At 47.0% G+C, this 23,005-nt stretch overlaps 1 protein-coding gene across 1 annotated transcript in view; it reads right to left on the bottom strand.

The window, feature by feature from the left end:
• The window catches only part of AP2M1 (adaptor related protein complex 2 subunit mu 1), a 179,576-nt gene that overhangs the window by 23,692 nt on the left and 132,879 nt on the right, over nt 1-23,005 (bottom strand). The window contains exons 3-4 of the mRNA XM_063916588.1: nt 7,147-7,412; nt 6,829-6,911 (exon numbers count right to left, since the gene is read on the bottom strand). Of these exons, the coding sequence (XP_063772658.1) occupies nt 6,829-6,911; nt 7,147-7,412 (349 nt within the window). The remainder of the gene's footprint in view (nt 1-6,828; nt 6,912-7,146; nt 7,413-23,005) is intronic.

The raw sequence follows: 23,005 nt of genomic DNA, 5'->3' as shown, positions 1-23,005 counted from the left end.
CTCGCTTCATAATAAGACAAAATAAATATATATATCTATCTATCTCCTTCCAAGCAGCAAAGTACAGGGTCATTCCAAGCTATCGTAATGAGAATGTTTAGAAGTTCATAATTTGTCAACTAGATGTTGCGATAAAGCCTACTTATCTGTATGTACTTAGTATGAAAACAAACACTACTGAAAAGATGGACACAGCTTCTCTTTATCAACCATGATTATTTCACTTGTATAGCCATACCGCAGGAATTGGTAGAGAGATATATGCAAAGCACTTAGAAAGGAGGATTTTGGTACTTACCGATAAATCCCTTTTTCAGAAGCCATAGGGGACACTTGCACAACTTCAAGACTGAGGTGAGGATGGTGGCTTACAGGGAGCTGACACTTTAAATGATCTAATCTAAGAAGTACTCTAAGAAACATGCTGCTCCCCCTCTATCTCCCATCATCCCTCAGTTATGAATTAGCCGAGAGATAACGGGAACAGGAGAACAGAAACTATATGAGGGAAGAGAGCATATAACAAATAAATAACAAGGAAGGCAAGAGAACAGCGACGGGCAGGCAGCCAGTGTCACCTATGGCTTTCGAAAAAGAGATTTATCGGTAAGCACCAAAATCCTCCTTTTTCGGTCAGCCACTAGGGGACACTGGCACAACTTCAAGACTGTAGGGACGGTAGATCGCTGAGGACACTGCAAAACAAGACGGCCAAACCGTGAAGATGAAGTATCAAACGTGTAGAATTTAGCAAATGTATGAATACTGGACTAAGTGGCTGCACGACAGAGGTGAGACGTGGTATCCCCCCTACTAGCGGCCCACGAAGACTCAATTGAAAGCGTAGAGTGGGCAGCAATGGATACTGGCGGTTGCCTGGACTGGTGGAGATATGCCTGACGAACAGTCAACTTAATCCAGCGGGCCAGGGTCTGCTTAGTAGCAGGCCACCCATAAGCATCAGACTTCCGGAAAGGCACAGTCCACTACGTAAATCTTCAAGGTTCACAATACATCCAGAGAAGGTGTCCCAGAATAGTCCTGCAAAAATGGAACCACAATAGGCTGATTGATGTGAAAAGCGGACATGACCTTGGGAAGTAAAGAAGCACGTGTTCTCAACTCCAACCGATCAGGATGAAGAGTCACATAGGGGGGTCTGCCAGACAAGGCACTTAATTCTGAAACCCTCCGGGCTGAAGCTATGGCTAGTAGAAAAGCAGTCTTCCAAGTGAGATAATGAAGGTCAGCTTATTCCAAAGGTTCAAAACAGGGTGACTGTAGAAATTCCAGCACCAAATTTAAATCCCAAGGAGCTGTAGGTGGAACAAACAGAGGTTGTATCCGTAGAACCCCTTGTAGAGAGGTTTGCACATCCGCCAGGAGTGCTAGGCGTTTTGCGGGGGGGGGGGGGGGGGGGGGGGAACAAACAAAAATCAATAAAGCAGATACCTGAACCTTCAGGGATCCTAGACGAAGTCCGGAATCCAATCCTGTTTGACGAAACAGTAAGAACCGTGAGAGACTAAAAGAATCCGATGAAAATACTCTTCGATCACACCAAGCTATATAGGATCGCCAGGTGCGATGGTAATGGGCTGCCATAACCGGTTTTCGTGCCAACAACATTGTGGGTATCACACATTCCGGAATTCCTTTTCTTTTCGTGATATCTGCCTCAATAGCCATCCAGTTAAACAAAGCTGTGGTAAATCTGGATGCACGAAAGACCCTTGTTGGAGTAGACCCGGACGCAGAGGAAGAGATCAAGGATTGTCCGCTAGAAGCGCAGGTCTGAATACCAAGCCCTCCGAGGCCAATCTGGTGCCACCAGGATCACCCCGTTCGATTCTCCTGAGAATTCGAGACAATAGAGGAATGGAGGAAACCCGTAAACTAGGTTGAATGGCCAGAACGTCCACAGCTTCCGCTTGAGGATCCCAGGTTCTGGAGATGTATCTTGGAAGCTTGACACCCCCAGCGTTGTATCATATCGTTGAACACCTCCGGGAGAAGTGCCCATTCTCCCAGATGTAGATCCTGACGGCACCACAGCAGGGATATCCGTGCTCTTGGTGACAGGTTGATACACTGGTGCATGTCTAGGTGAGATCCTGACCACTTGTCCAACAGATCCAGCTGGAACAATCGTGCATGGAACCTGCCGTACTGAATTGCCTCATAGGAGGCTACCATCTTGTCCAGCAAGCGAATGCAAAGGTGGACTGAAATCTTGCGTGGATTTAGCACCAAACGGACCATAGTCTGAATAGTAAAGGCCTTGTCCATCGGAAGTTATACCTTCTGGGATACAGTATCCAGGATCACTCCCAGGAACTTAATCCTCTGAGATGGTACCAGGTGAGACTTCTGGTAATTTAGGATCCATCCGTAATCCATAAGCAGACGAGTAGTCTAGCCGATGCTGTGTAGCAGCTGTTCCCTGGACACCGCCTTTATCAGGAGGTCGCCCAGGTATGGGATTATGTTGACCCCCATCATGTGCAATTGAAGCATCCTCTCTGCCATGACTTTCAGGAATACCCTTGGCGCTATGGAGAGACCAAAGGGCAAGGCCTGAAACTGGAAATGTTGGTCCAGTATAGCGAATCGAAGGTACGCTTGATGAGGCGGCCATATAGGAGTATGCAGGTATGCATCCTTGATATCCAGGGAGACCAGAAACTCCCCCTCCTCCAGTCCTGATATCACTGCTAATAGGGATTCCATCTTGAATTTGAATACACGCAGATAAGGGTTCAGGGATTTGAGGTTCAAGATCAACCGTACAGAGCCGTCCGGTTTCGGAACTACAAAGACTTGAGCAAAATCCCTTTGTGTGTAGCGGAGGAGGTACTGGGGGACACTAACTCCTGACGAGAGCAGCTTTTGGATGGCCTCTTGCAATGTAACTTTTGCTACAGGTGAAGCTGGTAAGCCTGACCTGAAGTATCTAAGAGGAGGTAGTTCCTGAAATTTCAGCCTGTAATTCTTGGGATACGAGATCCCTCACCCAAGGATACCAGCAGGACTCTGCCCAAATGTGGGCGAAGTGTTGAAGGCGAGCACCTACCTGAAAATCGCCTTGCTGCTGGGGCCAACCGTCACATGGAGTGCTTTGTAGAAGAGGATCCGGAGGCCTGGTCCGAGGTTCCAGCAGCAGCTGGTTTACGGGACTTACCACGAGTTCATCTAGCAGCATTGGAGGCACCTCTGGCTCTGCCGCTGTACCTGGCCACATGAAAGGACTGCAGAGAGGGTCCAGGATAGGGACGCCTAGCCGGAGGTGTCGCAGACGGCAGTTATGTAGACTTACCTGCTGTTGCCTGAGATCAGTTAATTCGTTCAGTTCATCCACAAACGAGGCATCTCCTGTAAAAGGAAGGTTCACAACCCCTTTCTTGGAGTCAGCATCTACCGACCATTGCCGTAGCCACAGGGCTCTGCGAGTCGAAACCGCCTTAGCAGTGGTACGACCGTGAATGATACTTAATTCTTTAACAACCTCACTCATGAAGTTTGCAGCATCTTAGATATGTTGTAGTGGTCTATCTCATCCTGAGGTAGTGTATAAAGCCCTTTTATATCATCAGATCATTTTACCATAGCTCTAGAAATCCAGCCACAAGCTATAGTAGAGCGTTGGGCCACACCCGCCATATAAATGACTTGAGTGTAGTTTCAATTTTACGGTCAGTAGGGTCTTAGAGAGATAGTCCCTAGCACAGGTAACACCAGCTTACGGGACAACCTGAACACAGAAGTATCCACCATTGGTGGGTTTTCCCAAACCTTCCTATCCTCGGCAGGGAAGGGAAAGGAAAAAATAGAACTTGTTTAGGAGTAATACATTTTGTGTAAGGAATTGTCCACGCTTCTTTAGAAAGGGAATTTAATTCCTTTGAAACAGGGAAGGTAGCTGAGGATTTGGGTTTTACATTAAAAAACAATTCCTCTTCTGGTTCCGTTTCCTTATCTGGGATGTGTAGGATCTCCCTGATAGCAGAAATCAGGGCCTCCACTCCCGGGGACAGGGAATCCTTTATGTCCAATTCACCCTCATCTAACTCTGGGACCTCAGTATCAGAGTCAGACTGTAATATCTGGTGGAGAGTACGTTTATGCAATACCACCAGATAGGGCTGAGGAGCCTGTCTGTCTGTGGTCGGCAGCAGCAAACATGAAAGTATTCATGGACTGTTTTAAAGTCTGCCTTTCTTGGTTTGACGTGGCTAATTCAGAGTTTATATTAGAAATCTTTGTCTTAAATGATTCCACCCACTCAGGTTCCTGTGAGTTACTACCCTGTGAAGGTATAGAGCATTGGGTACACCTTCGGGACCCCTGTGAGGAAGGTGTAAACCTAGCCTTACAAGCAGTACACACAGACTTATTTTCAGACATGCTATTTGTAAAAGACTGAAACACAGTGTAATAAGCAACACAGTGGGACAGTACCTTTAACCCAGACAGCCCTGAATAGATTGACACAGAGGAATTGGACCAGCACACAATACCTCACATCAGAGCCGCGCTCCTCCGGGTATACAGTGGGGGAGATTCAAATGTTTGAATAGTCAGTTGGGAGTCTGTTTCTTCCTATCTAATAGACAGGAAAAAACAGACACCCAACAGACTTTTCAAACATTTGAATCTCCTCCAGTAAGTGTAATTCACCTCACAGCAGTACAACCGCTATCAATATGCTCCCCCCTCACTATACATCCCCTGGTACCAGTACATGTGATTATTCAATGGGTCCGTGGAGGAGCAGTCTCCACATGCAGCCAGTAACAGCAGAAGCAGGAAATGGCGCCTTTGCAGTCTCTAGTCACACTCTTGGGAAGCCCTGCCACTTCAGACGCGTGGTCCCTCATGATATTTATACTGGCAGTGTGTGTCTGGATTCTTTTTTAAAAACAGAATGAACAACCCCATTTTACATGCCTGCCAGTTTGGGGTACGCAGCTGGCACGGCAGCCAGATGACCGCTGCCACGTCCACCAGGGACCCGCTAACCGGGACCCCGGTGTCAAAACTCACCACGCTGCATCTTTAGCATCTGTTAAGGGTGGCAGCATGCTGCCGGCGTAAGCTCACACCATGGGGCGTGAGAATCACCACCTCAGGAGCTCAGTGTCCTGTCAGCGGGGATCCGCACCATTAACTCTATAGGAAGTTGGTTCAGTGTGTGTCCCCCCCCCCCCCCCCCCAATCCCATAACGCAGTGTGACTGAAAATTATTTTACTAAACTGAGTCCGCCGGTGGGGCATAGAGGGGAGGAGCCAGCGCACACTTAATTTCTTAAAGTGCTATGCTCCAATGGACTCAATCTATACCCCACGGTACTAAAGTACATTCCCCAGTCTCTTAACTAACGCTGTCTGTATAGAAACATGTAGAATACTCAATTATTTGTAAAGTCTCAGCGCTGTACACAGGCGGCATTACAAGGGAGACCTTGCCCTGAAATCCCAGAGACCAGTAGTAGCTATGCTCAGAAGATGGCACCCAGCCATCTGTCAGAGAATGAGGGAGACTGAGGCAGCTCCAGGGCGGGAATATATACTCCGAGATGGCGCCCTGGGCCAGGGGAAGGGCTACAGGTCAAGCGCCAGTTCCCCTATGCTGGAATTCCACAGCCGGTACTACAGAGCCTTATTAAATGGGGCGTTGGTACACCCGACCTGTACTCTTACGCTCTGGCAATCTAGTGGGGTCCCTGCTCGGTGACCGTGCCCACGCCAGTGACGCGACCCGTCTCCCTAGGGGGCGGACGGAACGCAATTTAATGGCGGGTCCCGCCTGGGTGACCCTTTTACCTCCTTCCCGTAGCAGCCACGCAATCTAGGAGAGCGGTCTGTGACTGTGTGCCTAAATCAGAGAGTCTCCGCCGCAAGTACCCAGGAACAGAGCCGCGGGAGTATGCAACACCGCTTGGGAGGTGATGGAGCTGCAGCGAAGTGTCATCCTGACATACAGCGCTGACAGCCCAGTTGAAGAAATTTTCTTAGAAGAGCTTTTTCAGGGCTGCCCAGTGCAGGCCTCCTGTTAGGTGACCTGCTGCTGCAGGCACCAACTCAAAACGGAGTTCTCAGTGCATGGAGGCGGGGTTTATAGGGTAGACCCCAATGCATCCTGGGACAGCCTAAAGCTTTAGCCTGTTGGTGCCTCTGGACCAAGATCCACTCTACACCCCCTTGTTTTCCTGTGGAAACCAATGTATCCTGCTGCAGAAATTTTTTATTTTTTGGGTGAAAACACATGGTATTCGAGGTAACATTCCCAGACCTATGGGTTTTTTGGGGGTTTTTTTTTTGCAAAAAAAAAACCATGCGCCTCTAAGGGCTGGTTATCTGGGATCTTGTTTCGCATGCCAATCCCTGATAAGTGTCAGAGCTAACTGGATAGCCCCCCCCAGGGGTTCCAATAGCTGTGGTAATTTACAACAGCTAATTGGACACCCCCCAAACCAAAATTCAATTATGCTTAACACACAGTTAACAATGGCAAGCCCGGGGAAATGGTGTCATGGGAGGCAGTGCAGCTCTGAAGGACTGCTTTTATAATGAGGAAGATTTATCTGTACAAATCATTGCGGGATAAAACAGGACATATGACTCGTGAAACCAATATTTTGCCTGATCTCCTCGTGCAGTTATCAATATATCTGCGTGCAATGCAAAGTTCAACTACAGAAATCAATTTTAAAGTTGTCAAACTGAGTTGGGTTTTACAGTGGATGCCAATAAGGAATATTCTACTAGCTTTATCAAAACATGTTCTAATCCTGAAACAATATGAACACCACAGCAATTATCCTTTACCTGGCTTTTTATCCCTTGCTGCGTGATGAATGTTTTCAGTGCTCCAGTTTCAGAGTTCTGAGGGTAACCAAAGTCAAGGATTTCTGTGCAACAAAGAAAACAGTTCGTAATAATGACTAATACCAGGAAGAAAATTTAAGTTAGCCAAGAGCAAGATACAATGCACAAATTCTATGCCTGCTAGGTTTAGTAATATTGGATGGCAATTTGATGTGATACACAGGGAACTAATTTTACACAGTTGCAATACAGATCTCTACATACTGTAAGACTGAAAGGGTGGCAAACATGTACACGGCTACCCGCCTTGCTTCTCACCGTCAAGCAGCTCATAGATCAGGACAAAGTTGTTTTTGATGTTTTCCTCGCTTATCTTCCCGAAGTAGGCAGTCATGACATCACACATCTTGTAGAGGAACTCAAACACCATGGCGGCATTAACATTTTGCTTGGTGACTGCTGCCAGCCAGATGTTTGAGCGTTTCACATGAAAGAAGCTGGTACGAGCAATGTTGGTGACGGGAGAGCGCACCTGCTGCCGGGCATGGATGACATTGACTCTGAAAGCATCCACTGCGTTCCTTCTGCATGAAAGACAGACATACAAAAATATATAAATATATATCTACATACAAGCTGCGGCTATTAAACACTAATAGGTAAAAGACTGCAGTGATCCTTTGCATTGTCTTGGGCATAGCATTAACATGCTCCTTAATACCCCCAAATTAAAAACACAAGCAAAGCTTGGGAAAATAATACTACCACAAAGAATTGTATCTTCAGAACAGACATTAAAGCAACATCTAGTAAGCTCTACTTTCTTCGTGGACTTTTGGTTTTTTTACCTCTCTTCCCTTTCTCTGAAGTTCTATTATCCTTGTATCCATTTCCCCTCCCCCACCCCTCTCCTTATATGCTCTCCCTCCCGAGTTATGTATGTTTATTATTACTGTATTTAGTTTACCTGTGTCAAACTTCTGACCCGCACTTTATATTAGTCTTATTATTGTCAATTTCTGTGAGCTCACTAAATAAAAATATACATTTAAGGCGGAATTCAATTGTTTTTGCCTGCATTTCAGCATGCAGCTCCTGGCAGCGTGTGAAAAGTGACTAGTTTGGGCACCCACACTGCACTTTTTAAATCGCAATCATTAGTTTAGTCTGGCTTAGAAGCTTTATGCGGCTAAACACAGACTGTCTCTGCGTGATGTACGAGAAAAATGAAAACAAAAACAAAATCAAAAAATCACTTTCTTCCCCCCTCCCATCTTGTGTGACTTTAGACAGGAGATCATACTCGTTAAAATAAGTGAATTCCATCCACAGTGTTACGCAACAGGTTTATGGTATGTTAGCTGCATTAGACATTGGCATACAAGTTAAAACAAACATTGGGGCAGATGTATTAACCTGGAAAAAGGCATAAGGAAGTGATAAACCAGTGATATGTGCAAGGTGATAAAACACACCAGCCAATCAGCTACAATATGTAAATTAACAGTTAGGATCTGACTGGCGCCTTTGTCACCATGCACATATCACTGGTTTATCACTTCCTTATGCCTTCTCCAGGTAAATACATCTGCCCCATTGCTTGGAGAAGTGATAAAGCAGTGATAAGTACAAGGTGATACCGCACCAGCCAATCAGCTCCATTAGATAAATTTACAGTTAGGAGCTGACTGGCTGGTGCGTTATCACCTTCCACTTATCACAGCTTTATCACTTCTCCAGGCTTAATACATCTGCCCCATTGTGCATATCTGCTAAACCACCTCCAATATTATCTATTATCAAACGTTACCTACTGGAGACCCAGAACATGATCTCACAATAACCTCTGTACTGTTTACATGCAGGTTTCACCATCACTATTACTCATCCACAGCAGAGTAAAGTGGATGAATAATAGGGTGATGATAAATTAGTGTGAAGAAACATAACGTGTAAAATCAGACTAACCATTTCTACTTATCTGTAACAGATTTAATGACATCAGCAGTGTAGCTGCCAATTTATGGGTCTCAAGCAGAGATAAGCCAATACTTTAGCAGTTAGTACAGTACATCCAGTACTTTGACAACTCGTAAGTCAAATGGGTATATTTTATTAAAAACATTTTTCAAAGCATCTAGGTTAAAACATAGAAGTTACCGAGTTAAACCAGCAAACCGCAAGGAGTTAAGAATCCAGCAACTTTGGCATAGAGGACACACACAGGCAGACAGCCGGCACTACAGGGCAAGTCGCAGCAGGAAGAGTGATCTTACCTATTGCTACAGCAGTCAATGAGGTGATGAGATGAAAAGAGATGGCGCCAGCGAGGAAGGGACAGTGACAGCAATGAAAGAAAGGATTAGAAATAAAATACTAAAAAACACAGCACACACCAGTAAAGATCCAGGAATAGAGCACACCACATACTGGAAAGGGACATCCCTATGATACACACATTACTTTCAGCATGCATGCCAGAAAGTTTGGCAACAAAGCTTAAGAAATTGTACTCGTAGATTCCAAAAGATGAAGACAGCCAGAGCTCAAACAGCAGGGAGCATGGCAAATATAAAACATGCAACATAAACAGCACACTACCCATGAGTGTGACACAGGAAATTATACGGTGTATGAACAAACTATTTTAGATGGAAATCAAATACAGATGTGTCCTCATACATCTTGCCTCAATACACCACGGAGTGGGAGATTCCTGGCACGAGTGTGCCGACAGGTCCGTGCAAATACGTTAACGTTGGGTATAATTTTTGCCGAAAACGCATCTTATTCTCAATGCTGTGCGAACTCTACTGATTAAAATAATTACCATTTCTATATTGTGTGTGTGATGGTGCCTGTATCTGCATACAAAATGCTACATTACAGTGTTTTCTAGGAAACCACTGTAGCTAGAATTTCGTATGTAGATACAGCAGTCGCACAAAGAATATAGGCATGCCGCATAACATTTTAATCAGCAAAAGCTGCTTGCACGTCATATGTACAACATTTTGCGATTAAGACGTATTTTACATGGGAAAAGTTGCACAAAAAGACTCCGGCCTACCAAGTCATGTAAACTAGATGAAGGGCTGTTTAACGTGCAGGGAGGCTAGATGTGAGTGGACACATCTGTTACAGTTGTCTTTTGATTGTATGAAGAAAAAACAAAAACAAGGACTTCATACTATTATCTGAAGAGAAAAATTATCTTCTCTAACATAGAACCTCTTAAATCAGAAGATGTCCAAGTTGCGCGTGATTAGATTAAAGGTATGTTTGGTTATGCATCTTCATCCTTATTTACGCATCAGAAATTAAGCTTGCGAGTACAGAATAGATTGTGGCCAATAACATTAGTTCCTGGAATTATCAGATTATAATTACAATAAGCAGGAGATAAGGACATGCCTACCTATGCGATTACATTAAGAAAGATAGGGCTGCCAAAGTTATGATGACCGATCCAGAGAAAGGTGCAGGGTCCCTCAACTGCAAACGAGTGATCTGAAACTCTAGATCTGGGATGGGGAACCTTCGGACCTCCAGCTGTTGAACTACACATACCAGCATGTCTTGCTACAGTTTTGCTATTTGGCCATGCTAAAACTGTTGCAGGGCATGCTGGGATGTATAGTTCAACAGCAGCTGGAGGACCAAAGGTTCCCCATCACTGCTCTAGATAGTACTATCACGCACAATGTTCCCAACTATTTATGTTGGCACTGATTTTTCTTTAACCACTTAGGGGTATATTCAATAAGAGTCGGGTCCATTCCGACATGCAGTTGTTGGAATGGACCAGACAACCCCTATTCAAAAGAGCGGCCACATCAGACTATGGGATTTGGCCATTCCCGGATTCCTGACCTGCCGCTGTCAGCGATGCGGGTGCACTGACAGCAGCAGAGGGAGCTGTCAGCGGCGCCAGGGGTGAGGGGATGTCTGCAGCAGCGGAGGAGATGGAGCGGACAGGAGGGGGGGGGGGGGGGGGGGGCAGCGGCTGCAGCAGCAGAGGCATCCACCCGGCTTTAGTAAGCGGGACCTCGCTTGCTGGAGCTGGGTAGACACTGCCGCTGGGTTCCTGCTCTCCCCGTCCCCTGGTCTAAGCTCCCTCATCTCAATCCGACTCTTTTTAAAATCTGATTGAGATTGTCGGAAACGGGGCTAAAACCTGTCGGGTCTGGCCCCGCTTCAGACGATGCACGCTGATCCGTGCATTCCGACAAGTCGGGTTTCCGGACTGGTCGGAAAAATGGGGCCGTAATGAACAGGTCAGAACCCCTATCGACCTAAAACTGTCGGAAGCTGCCGTCTTCCCGACAAGACGGCAGCTTCCGACAGTTATTGAATATACCTCTTAGCAGGCAATATTTTTTCCCTCTAAATGGCTCTCAAAATAGTTTTTTTTAAATTGATGTTAGAAAAAAAGAGATTTATGGTAAGACTTACCATAGTTAAATCTTTCTGCGCGGTACACTGGATTCCACAGGGAATAACATCGGTGTGTAGTGTTGGACTTTGATCCGAGGCACCAACAGGCTAAAGCTTTGATTGTTCCCAGGATGCACTGCACCGCCTCCTCAGGAATGTGATTTGCCACTATTATGTGGCCACGCCCCTTCCCCACAAAACGCCCCTAAATTTTTGCTGCGCGCCCAATGTGCATGCTTTGACCTATAGGAATGGGAGCAACAAGCATTATAGTATGTACCTAATTTTGCCCTCCCGAATGAAAAATGTGCCCTCCCCGCGATCAGCACCATGCCCTAAAAAAATCCTAGCGTGAACACTAATCCTGTATATCCCCGCCTCCAGGCACTGGAGCTCAGTTTTGTTAACCAGTCCAATGCAGTAGCAGGTAAGAGACACGACAGTAGTTAGTAGCCACAGATCTCCTGTCGTGAGAACGTGGTTAAGGTGCCAGCGGCTAATGCAATACAAACCCAAAGAAGCTAAGTGCGTCAGAGTGGGCGCCCTGTGGAATCCAGTATACCTCGCAGAGAAAAATGTAACAATGGTAAGTCTTAACATAAATCTCCTTTTCTGCAGCGGGGTACACTAGTATTAAACAGGGAATAAAATCGGGGATGTCCTAAAGCAGTTCCTCATGGGAGGGGACGCACTGTAGCGGGCACAAGAACCCGGCGTCCAAAGGAAGCATCCTGGGAGGCGGAAGTATCGAAGGCATAGAACCTGATGAACGTGTTCACCGAGGACCACGTAGCCGCCTTGCACAATTGTTCCAGGGACGCACCACGGCGGGCCGCCCAAGAAGGTCCAACAGACAGAGCAGAATGGGCCTTGATAGTAGCAGGAGCTCGAAGTCCAGCCAGCACATAAGCTTGTGCAATCACCATTCTAATCCATCTGGCCAAGGTCTGCTTATTCGTAGGCCAGCCACGTTTGTGAAAACCAAAAAGGACAAAAGAGAAATCAGAACTCCTAAGAGGCGGTTCTCTTCACATATATACAGAGAGCTCGTACCACATCCAAAGACTGTTCTTTGGAAGACAAACCAGGAGAGATAAACGCCGGAACCACAATCTCTTGGGTAAGGTGGAAAGACACCACCTTAGGCAGATAACCAGGGCGAGTTCTAAGAACCGCACGGTCAGGGTGAAAAGTCAGATAGTGTGACCGACAGGATAAGGGGTAATAGCCAGCAAAAACAAGATATTAAGTGTAAGCCACTTAAGTTCCACAGACTCAAGAGGTTCAAACAGACATTTGTAGGGCATCCAGAACAACAGACAAATCCTAAGGAGCCACAGGAGGTACATAGGGAGGTTGAATCCTTAAGACACCCTGAGCAAAAGTATGAACGTCAGGCAGATGCAATTTGTCTCTGAAACCATACCGACAAGGTTGAAATATGAACCTTGAGGGAGGCCAGACGAAGGTCTAAGTCCAGGCCATACTGTAGAATAGCCAAAACTTTGGTAGTACTGAACTTGTACGCATCATAATTCTTAACCGCACACAAAGGTGAAGTAAGAATTCCAGATCCTATACTAAATCCAAGCCGAAGCAGGTTTAGAGACTTTCAACACAGTTTGAAGGGCCGCCTCAGAAAATCCTTTGGCCCTCAGAACTGAAGCTTCAAGAGCCACGCCGTCAAAGCCAGTCGGGCCAGATCCTGGTAGACACAAGGGCCCTGAACGAGGAGGTCTGGACGTTACGAAAGTAGAAGAGGACGCGCCATCGAGAGACCCTGCAGGTCTGAGAACCAATGCCGCCTGGGCAACGCCAGAGCAATTAGAAGTAGTATTCCTCCTTCTTGCTTAAACTTCCTTATTACCCTGGGCAGGAGTGACACCGTAGGGAACACATACGGCAGCCGAAAGGTCCATGGAATTGCCAGTGTGTCCACAAACGCGGCTCGAGGATCCCTTGTCATTGCTCCGAAGATCGGAACCTTGTGATTGTGTCGAGACGCCATCAGGACTACATCTGGTAGGCCCCACTTGTCCACTAGGAGTTGAAAGACTTCCGGATGAAGGCTCCACTCTCCAGCGTGTACGTCCTGACGACTGAGGAAGTCCGCTTCCCAGTTGAGGATCCCCAGAATGAACACTGCCGATATCGCTGGCAGATGGTGTTCCACCCATAGAAGAATCTTTGACACTTCCATCATTGCCATGCGGCTTCGAGTGCGCCCTTGATGATTTATGTACGCCACCGTGGTGGTGTTGTCAGACTGTACTTAACAGGCCTGTTCTGTACCAGAGGCAGGGCCAGTTTCAGAGCATTGAACACTGCCCGCAGCTCCAGAATGTTTATCGGAATGAGAGAGAGATTCCTCCCTGGTCAACCGACCCTGAAGAGAGTGTTGCTCCAAACCCACGCCCCAACCCCGCAGACTGGCATCCGTCGTTAGGGCGACCCAGTTGGAGATCCAGAAGGGACAACCCCTGCTCAAATCGTTGGTCCTGGAGCCACCAGCTCAGAGACAGACGAACTTCCGGAGTCAAGGAAATCATGTGAGACCTGATCCGGTGAGGCAGGCCGTCCCACTTGAAAAGGAAGAACCACTACAGAGGGAGAGAATAAAATTGATCGTACTCTACCATGTCGAAAGCAGACACCATGAGGCCTAGTACTTGCATTGCCGAGTTTATCGACACACACACAGGCGAGAGGAAGCATCTTATCCTGTCCTGAAGTTTCACAACCTTCTTCGGAGACAAAAACAACTGCTGGTTGTGTGTGTCCAGTAACACCCCCAGGTACACCATGCTCTGAGCAGGGATCAGCGAGGATTTCTTCCAGTTGATGAGCCACCCGTGGGCTTGCAGGAATTGGACAGTCACTTCCAGATGACGGAGGAGAACCTCTGGGGAGTTCGCCAGGATCAATAAGTTGTCCAGTGCGGCAGAATCCTGATACCCTGACGGCGGAGAAGGGCCGTCATGACCGCCATGACCTTGGTGAAGATTCATGTATCCATCTGGCTTCCTTACGTAATAATCTTAAAGACCTATCTCCACCTCGTAAGTGTGCTGGTTCATGATCTATAATCATGTATCTTAAACATAATACATTGTGCTTAGCCGTCAGGAAATGCCTTGCAACAGGCTGATCGCTACACCCAGCAGCTAAGGCATTTCTAATGGAAAGGCATGAATGAAAATCCTGGGTTACATTGTTATTTATGAACTACAATTTCTACTCATTGGTTACTGGGCTAGTAGATTGTTGCATCGATTATTCTGATATATTGGATCCTGTTGAGAAGCGGCATGATCCGTTTAACATTGTGGTAGGATCAAATTACAGTTACGTTTTCTTATACATTTATAGTATGCCTTGGTATTCTGTATTGTATTTGTTTTCTATGTCTGCTATTTTGGACTGATTTTAATTATATGTATTCACTTGCTATCATATGTGCACGTTTTGAATATCGTGTTGTCCTGACAACGCAGCGCCGAGTGCTGACGTCACTAGTGGGCGCCTGCACGCGGACGCCGCGCCGAGGGAGCTGTCGGTGGAGGGTATATAAGGTATGCTTTTGTTTGTACATGTTTAACCTGAGGACGGGGTGACAATAAATATCCCGAAACGTTGTTGCTTACAGCCTGCATTTTGTCTCAATTATTGTCCGAGTGCCGCCGCCATTGTTGTTTATATTGGACCTCGCTGAGGGACCTAGGAAGGCACCGGCAAAGTTATGTCGTTATTGGGAGTGCTGCCACTAGCACCTTTACATATGGAATAGCCACTCTGCAGGGAGAGGATTTTCCTGGCATTAGCACCCATACAGTTGTATTCTATCCACACCACGGGGGATTTCCCAGTCAGCATTTCATCATGGCTGATTGTGATGGGAACAGTGCTGAGGCAGTGGGTACTGCTAATCTGGCTTTACTGACCCAAGGTACTGTTTTAACTTTCTCTGAAACAGAAGCTGAATCCATTTTATTTGAACAAGCCCTAAATGATGAATCTGATGCACAACCTATTGAGGCCCTGTACCGTGATTGGCTTCGCCTGAAACAGAAAAAAGTGGATTTCCTTTATCATGGAATCACACTTAGTGACTATTATAAAGAGAAACGTATCCCACGAGGATTCAGGATACGCAATGTCCCCACGATTGGCCGTTATAACACTGCATTTTGTAAACGATGGATTGCGGTACTTAACAAGTGCAGCTTCGATTTGATTCTCCTAGTGATCGAGGAATCAGCCAAGGAACTGGCGTTGTCGAAAGAAAAGATCCAGGTATTCGAATCTAAGTACAAATCCATTATAAGTGATGACACCAGCAATAACTGGCTTGAGAAATTAAACGGTCAAATTACCACATATAGACGTGAACTGATACAGTTCAAAAGACAGAAGTTAATGAAAGTCAACACTGATTACTGTCACGATCCGGGTATCTGGACGCCATTACTTACCCTTCAGATGCCTCCTAAGGCGGGCTCAGCGTTCCAGGACCGGATTCCGCTGCTCCTGAGTTTCCACATGCAGAGTGGTCTTTTCATCAGCCGCGGCCTCCGCTGTGCCCGCGTGGTTAAATGTGCATCTATCAGCCTGGCGTCTCCTGTCTCCGGTGGCCGGCGCCGCCATTACTGTTTCCCAGACCACATGGATTACAAACCAAACTTCCCTCCAAGTGTCTGCATGGGCGCAGCCATCTTGGATTCTGTCATCTGATCATTTCCACCAATCTGCTGTCTGTGTTGTTGATTTGCATAATTGCCTAGCCAACCCCTTCCTTGCTGCAGGTATAAGTAAGCTGTACCTGAGCAAGGAAGACGTCAGTGCTTTGGTTGTCAAACCTAGTTCCTGTTTGTCTCTCTTCTATGATTGTCTTCCAGGTTCCAGCTCCTGTCTCAAGACTTCCACCATAGAGACCCGCACCAGCATTCCACCTGCGGTGTAGCCTGACTCTCCAATCCATTGTGGATTCATCTGTTTCCAGCTACAACACTACCTGCTTCCAGCCTCAGCTTCCAGCAGAGTACAGCTTCCCTTAAAGGGCCGGTGTCCTTTCTACACTTTACCACTCTCCACCGGAATTATTATTTCTCCGCTCTCAAGTTCTACATTTCAGTTCACATTTCATCGCTCCCAAAGTTCATTTATTATTTAACTGGTTCCAGCCAGTATCCACTCCGTGCTAACAGTCTGGTTCCAGCCAGTATCCACAGCAGCTGTTTTACCTTCAGCAACCCAGCTCTTCCTGGAACACCAGCTGGCACAATCCTGGGTTATCTCCATTGCTACAGTCGGGCCTGGTAAGGACTTTCCATCTAGAAGATCATAAGAACTATCTCACACTACCAGTGCCCTGTGGCTCCTGCCATGCTGTAGTACTCAGGAACTGTATTTATTCTTTGCTGACTTTTACGTTTTCTTTTATTGCTGCTGTGATGCGGAGTTGTCATAATAAACATCATTGACTTTTATCTAAGTTGTCGTGGTCACGCCTTCGGGCAGTTATTATTCATGTTACTTACATGTCCAGGGGTCTGATACAACCTCCCAGGTTCCGGTACATCTCAGCCCCTACAACTGAGGCTGCCTCCCGTCAGCTCAGGCCCTCAGTTGTGACAGTTACGAACAAAACAGAGTGTATATGTGGGCAAGTGGGGCACGCCAAGATTTCCAACGGCGATTTCGACAACGTAATAATAAACAGATGTGGCAATCTGACTCATCTGGGGAAAGAAATACCAATAGTGACTCTGATGCTGGATTGGACTGTACACCATCTACATCTAAATCCCCTTTAGGAGTGAATACCCGCCGAGTCAGAGGCGGTGGAGGCGTTGCACGAGGCGAGGTAGACAGTGGCAAAGGACGCGGAAGGGGACGAGTATGTCGTCCACCGCTGTCACGGAAGAAATTATATTTAATCTGTCCAACAATGTCCTTACACCCACTGAGATTAGTGTCCTTAACAAAGGGTTGTCCTTTGTCCCTACGGTTCGCTTCTCTTCCATGCAGTGGGAAATTAAGAAGTATAGGTTGAATCGGCAATTAAAATTACAAGAACATTTCAAGGGGACTATGAGGATACCTCCTGTGATATCTGTAGAGGAGTCATTTATCCCGGAACAATTAGCTAAACTTCAGAAAAGAAGTCGTTTTGATCCTGTCTCTAATAGTGCTGCTATTAAGACTTATAGTTATATGTTTTATCTATGTGTGATCATATAAGTCGTAACAACTTGAGTAAAATAAGATTTTACTTACCGGTAAATCTATTTCTCGTAGTCCGTAGTGGATGCTGGGGACTCCGTAAGGACCATGGGGAATAGACGGGCTCCGCAGGAGACAGGGCACTTTAAGAAAGAATTAGGATACTGGTGTGCACTGGCTCCTCCCTCTATGTCCCTCCTCCAGACCTCAGTTAAGGAAACTGTGCCCGGAAGAGCTGACAGTACAAGGAAAGGATTTTGGAATCCAGGGTAAGACTCATACCAGCCACACCAATCACACCGTATAACTCGTGATAAACTTACCCAGTCAACAGTATGAACAACAACAGAGCATCAGATAACCCTGATGCAACCATAACATAACCCTTATTTAAGCAATAACTATATACAGGTTGAGTATCCCTTATCCAAAATGCTTGGGACCAGAGGTATTTTGGATATCGGATTTTTCCGTATTTTGGAATAATTGCATATCATAATGAGATATCATGGTGATGGGACCTAAATATAAGCACAGAATGCATTTATGTTTCATATACACCTTATACACATAGCCTGAAGGTAATTTTTGACAATATTTTTTATAACTTTGTGCATTAAACAAAGTGTGTCTACATTCACACAATTCATTTATGTTTCATATACACCTTATACACACAGCCTAAAGGTCATTTAATACAATATTTTTAATAAGTTTGTGTATTAAACAAAGTTTGTGTACATTGAGCCATCAAAAAACAAAGGTTTCACTATCTCACTCTCACTCAAAAAAGTCCGTATTTCGGAATATTCCGTATTTCGGAATATTTGGATATGGGATACTCAACCTGTACAAGTATTGCAGAAGAAGTCCACACTTGGGACGGGCGCCCAGCATCCACTACGGACTACGAGAAATAGATTTACCGGTAAGTAAAATCTTATTTTCTCTAACGTCCTAGTGGATGCTGGGGACTCCGTAAGGACCATGGGGATTATACCAAAGCTCCCAAACGGGCGGGAGAGTGCGGACGACTCTGCAGCACCAAATGAGCAAACACAAGGTCCTCCTCAGCCAGGGTATCAAACTTGTAGAACTTTGCAAAAGTGTTTGAACCTGACCAAGTAGCCGCTCGGCAAAGCTGTAATGCCGAGACCCCTCGGGCAGCCGCCCAAGAAGAGTCCACCTTCCTTGTGGAGTGGGCTTAGACTGATTTTGGAAGCGGCAATCCAGCCGCAGAATGAGCCTGCTGAATCGTGTTACAGATCCAGCGAGCAATAGTTTGCTTTGAAGCAGGAGCACCCAGCTTGTTGGATGCATACAGGATAAACAGCGACTCAGTTTTCCTGACTCTAGCCGTTCTGGCTACATAAATCTTCAAAGCCTTGACTACATCCAGTAACTCGGAATCCTCCCAGTCACGAGTAGCCACAGGCACCACAATAGGTTGGTTCATATGAAAAGATGACACCACTTTTGGCAGAAATTGTGGACGAGTCCACAATTCTGCCCTGTCCATATGGAAAACCAGATAGGGGCTTTTATGTGACAAAGCCGCCAATTCTAAAACACGCCTAGCCGAAGCCAAGGCCAATAGCATGACCACCTTCCACGTGAGATATTTTAACTCCACGGTTTTAAGTGGCTCAAACCAGTGTGATTTCAGGAAACTCAACACCACGTTAAGATCCCAAGGTGCCACTGGGGGCACAAACGGGGGCTGAATATGCAGCACTCCCTTTACAAACGTCTGAACTTCAGGAAGAGAAGCCAGTTCTTTTTGAAAGAAAATGGATAGGGCCGAAATCTGGACCTTAATGGACCCCAATTTTAGGCCCAAAGTCACTCCCGACTGTAGGAAGTGAAGGAAGCTGCCCAGCTGGAATTCCTCCGTAGGGGCATTCCTGGCCTCACACCAAGCAACATATTTTCGCCATATACGGTGATAATGTTTAGCCGTCACGTCCTTCCTAGCCTTTATCAGCGTAGGAATAACCTCATCCGGAATGCCTTTTTCTGCTAGGATCCGGCGTTCAACCGCCATGCCGTCAAACGCAGCCGCGGTAAGTCTTGGAACAGATAGGGCCCCTGTTGTAACAGATCCTGTCTTAGAGGTAGAGGCCATGGGTCCTCTGTGAGCATTTCTTGTAGCTCTGGATACCAAGTCCTTCTTGGCCAATCCGGAACAATGAGTATTATTCTCACTCCTCTTTCTTATGATTCTCAGCACCTTGGGTATGAGAGGAAGAGGAGGAAACACAAACCGACTGGAACATCCACGGTGTCACTAGTGCGTCTACAGCTATCGCCTGAGGGTCTCTTGGCCTGGCGCAATACCTCTGTAGCTTTTTGTTGAGACGGGATGCCATCATGTCCACCTTTGGCAGTTCCCATCGCCTTGCAATCTGCGTGAAGACTTCTTGATGAAGTCCCCACTCTCCCGGGTGGAGGTCGTGTCTGCTGAGGAAGTCTGCTTCCCAGTTGTCCACTCCCGGAATGAACACTGCTGACAGTGCTCGTACGCGATTCTCTGCCCATCGAAGAATTCTGGTAGCTTCCGCCATCGCCACCCTGCTCCTTGTGCCGCCTTGGCGGTTTACATGAGCCACTGCGGTGATGTTGTCTGATTGAATCAGCACCAATTGGTTGCGAAGCAGGGTCTCCGCTTGACTTAGGGCGTTGTATATGGCCCTTAGTTCCAAGATATTGATGTGAAGGCAAGTCTCCTGACTTGACCACAGACTCTGGAAATTTCTTCCCTGTGTGACTGCCCCCCACCCTCGGAGGCTTGCATCCGTGGTCACCAGGACCCAGTCCTGAATGCCGAATCTGCGGCCCTCGAGAAGGTGAGCACTCTGCAGCCACCACAGAAGAGACACCCTGGCCCTGGGGGATAGGGTGATCAGCCGATGCATCTGTAGATGCGATCCGGACCACTTGTCCAACAGATCCCATTGAAAGGTCCTCGCATGGAACCTGCCGAAGGGAATGGCCTCGTATGACGCCACCATCTTTCCCAGGACTCGCGTGCAGTGATGCACCGACACCTGTTTTGGTTTTAAGAGGTCTCTGACCAGTGTCATGAGTTCCTGAGCCTTCTCCGTCGGGAGAAACACCTTCTTCTGGTCTGTGTCCAGAATCATGCCCAGGAAGGGCAGACGCGTCGTAGGAATCAGCTGCGACTTTGGAATATTCAGAATCCAGCCGTGCTGTTGTAACACTTCCCGAGAGCGTGCTACGCTGATCAGCAACTGCTCTCTGGACCTCGCCTTTATGAGGAGATCGTCCAAGTATGGGATAATCGTGACTCCCTGCTTTCGCAGAAGCACCATCATTTCTGCCATTACCTTGGTAAATATTCTCGGTGCCGTGGACAGACCAAACGGCAAAGTCTGGAATTGGTAATGACAATCCTGTACCACAAATCTGAGGTACTCCTGATGAGGTGGATAAATGGGGACATGACACCATAAAATCCCCTTCCTCCAGACTTGCGATGACCGCTCTGAGCGATTCCATCTTGAACTTGAACCTTTTCAGGTATATGTTCAGGGATTTTAAATTCAATATGGGTCTGACCGAACCGTCCGGTTTCGGTACCACAAACATTGTTGAATAGTAACCCCTTCCCTGTTGAAGGAGGGGAACCTTTACCACCACCTGCTGGAGATACAATTTGTGAATTGCTGCTAACACTATTTCCCTCTCTATGGTGGAAGCTGGCAAGGCCGATTTGAGGTAACGGTGAGGGGGCATCACGTCGAATTCCAGCTTGTAACCCTGAGACACAATCTCTATAGCCCAGGGATCCACCTGTGAGTGAACCCACTTGTGGCTGAAATTTCGGAGACGCGCCCCCACCGGGCCTGGCTCCGCCTGTGGAGCCCCAGCGTCATGCGGCGGATTTAGAGGAAGCCTGGGAAGACCTCTGTTCCTGGGAACTAGCTGTATTGTGCAGCTTCTGTCCTCTACCCCTGCCTCTGGCAAGAAAGGATGCACCTCGGACTTTCTTGCCTCTATGTGATCGAAAGGACTGCATTTGATAATACGGTGCTTTCTTAGGTTGTGAGGGAATATATGGCAAAAAATTTGACTTTCCAGCCGTAGCTGTGGAGACCAGGTCCGAGAGACCGTCCCCAAACAACTCCTCACCCTTGTAAGGTAAAACCTCCATGTGCCTTTTTGAGTCGGCATCGCCTGACCATTGCCGAGTCCACAGGACCCTTCTGGCGGAAATCGACATTGCATTTACTCTAGAGCCCAGTAGGCTAATGTCTCTTTGGGCATCTCTTATATATAGGACAGCGTCTTTCATATGCCCCAGGGTCAGTACTATAGTATCCTTGTCCAAGGTATCAAGTTCCTCAGATAAGGTATCTGTCCATGTTGCTATAGCACTACAATTCCAGGCCGACGCAATCGCCGGCCTTAGTAGGGTACCTGAATGTGTATAAATGGACTTCAGGATACCCTCCTGCTTTCTATCTGCAGTATCTTTTAGGGTGGCCGTATCCTGTGACGGCAGGGCTACCCTCTTGGATAAGCGTGTTAAAGCTTTGTCTACCCTAGGGGAGGATTCCCAGCGTAACCTGTCCGTTGGCGGGAAAGGATACTCCATAAGCATCCGTTTGGAAATCTGCAGTTTTCTATCTGGAGATTCCCAAGCCTTTTCACATAACTCATTTAACTCATGTGAAGGGGGAAAGGTCACCTCTTGCCTTTTTCCCCCATACATATAAACCCTCGTCAGGGACTGGGGTTTCCTCTGTGATGTGTAACACATCTTTCATTGCTATAATCATGTAGCGGACGGCTTTAGCCATTTTAGGCTGCAACTTTGCATCATCGCCACTGGAGTCGGAATCCGTGTCGATATCTGTGTCAACAACTTGGGATAGTGGGCGCTTCTGAGACCCCGACGGCCTCTGCGCTGTAGGATCAGGCATGGGTTGAGACCCTGACTGTCCCAAGGCTTCAGCTTTATCCCACCTTTTATGCAAGGAATTAACATTATCATTTAAAACCTTCCACATATCCATCCAATCGGGTGTCGGCAGCGACCCCACATTCATTTGTACCCACTCTGTTTTCACATAGCCTTCCTCGTCAAACATGCCGACACAAGCGTACCGACACACCACACACACAGGGGATGCTCTATTTGAAGACCGTTCCCCCACAAGGTCTTTTGGAGAGACAGAGAGAGAGTATGCCAGCACACACCCCAGCGCTATATTACCCAGGAGTCACACAGTAACTTAGTGTTAACCCAGTAGCTGCTGTATAAACTGTTTTTGCGCCAAATTTATGTGCCCCCCCCCCCCTCTCTTTTTACCCTCTTTCTACCGTGATTCTGCAGGGGAGAGCCTGGGGAGTTTCCTCTCAGCGGAGCTGTGGAGAGAAAATGGCGCTGGTGAGTGCTGAGGAAGAAGCCCCGCCCCCTCAGCGACGGGCTTCTGTCCCGCGTTTTGTGTAAAATAATGGCGGGGGCTCATGCATATATACAGTGCCCAACTGT

The sequence above is a fragment of the Pseudophryne corroboree genome, chromosome 4 (genome assembly GCF_028390025.1).
Source record: "Pseudophryne corroboree isolate aPseCor3 chromosome 4, aPseCor3.hap2, whole genome shotgun sequence".
NCBI lineage: Eukaryota > Metazoa > Chordata > Amphibia > Anura > Myobatrachidae > Pseudophryne > Pseudophryne corroboree.
This window is presented reverse-complemented; position numbering and strand designations above follow the sequence as displayed.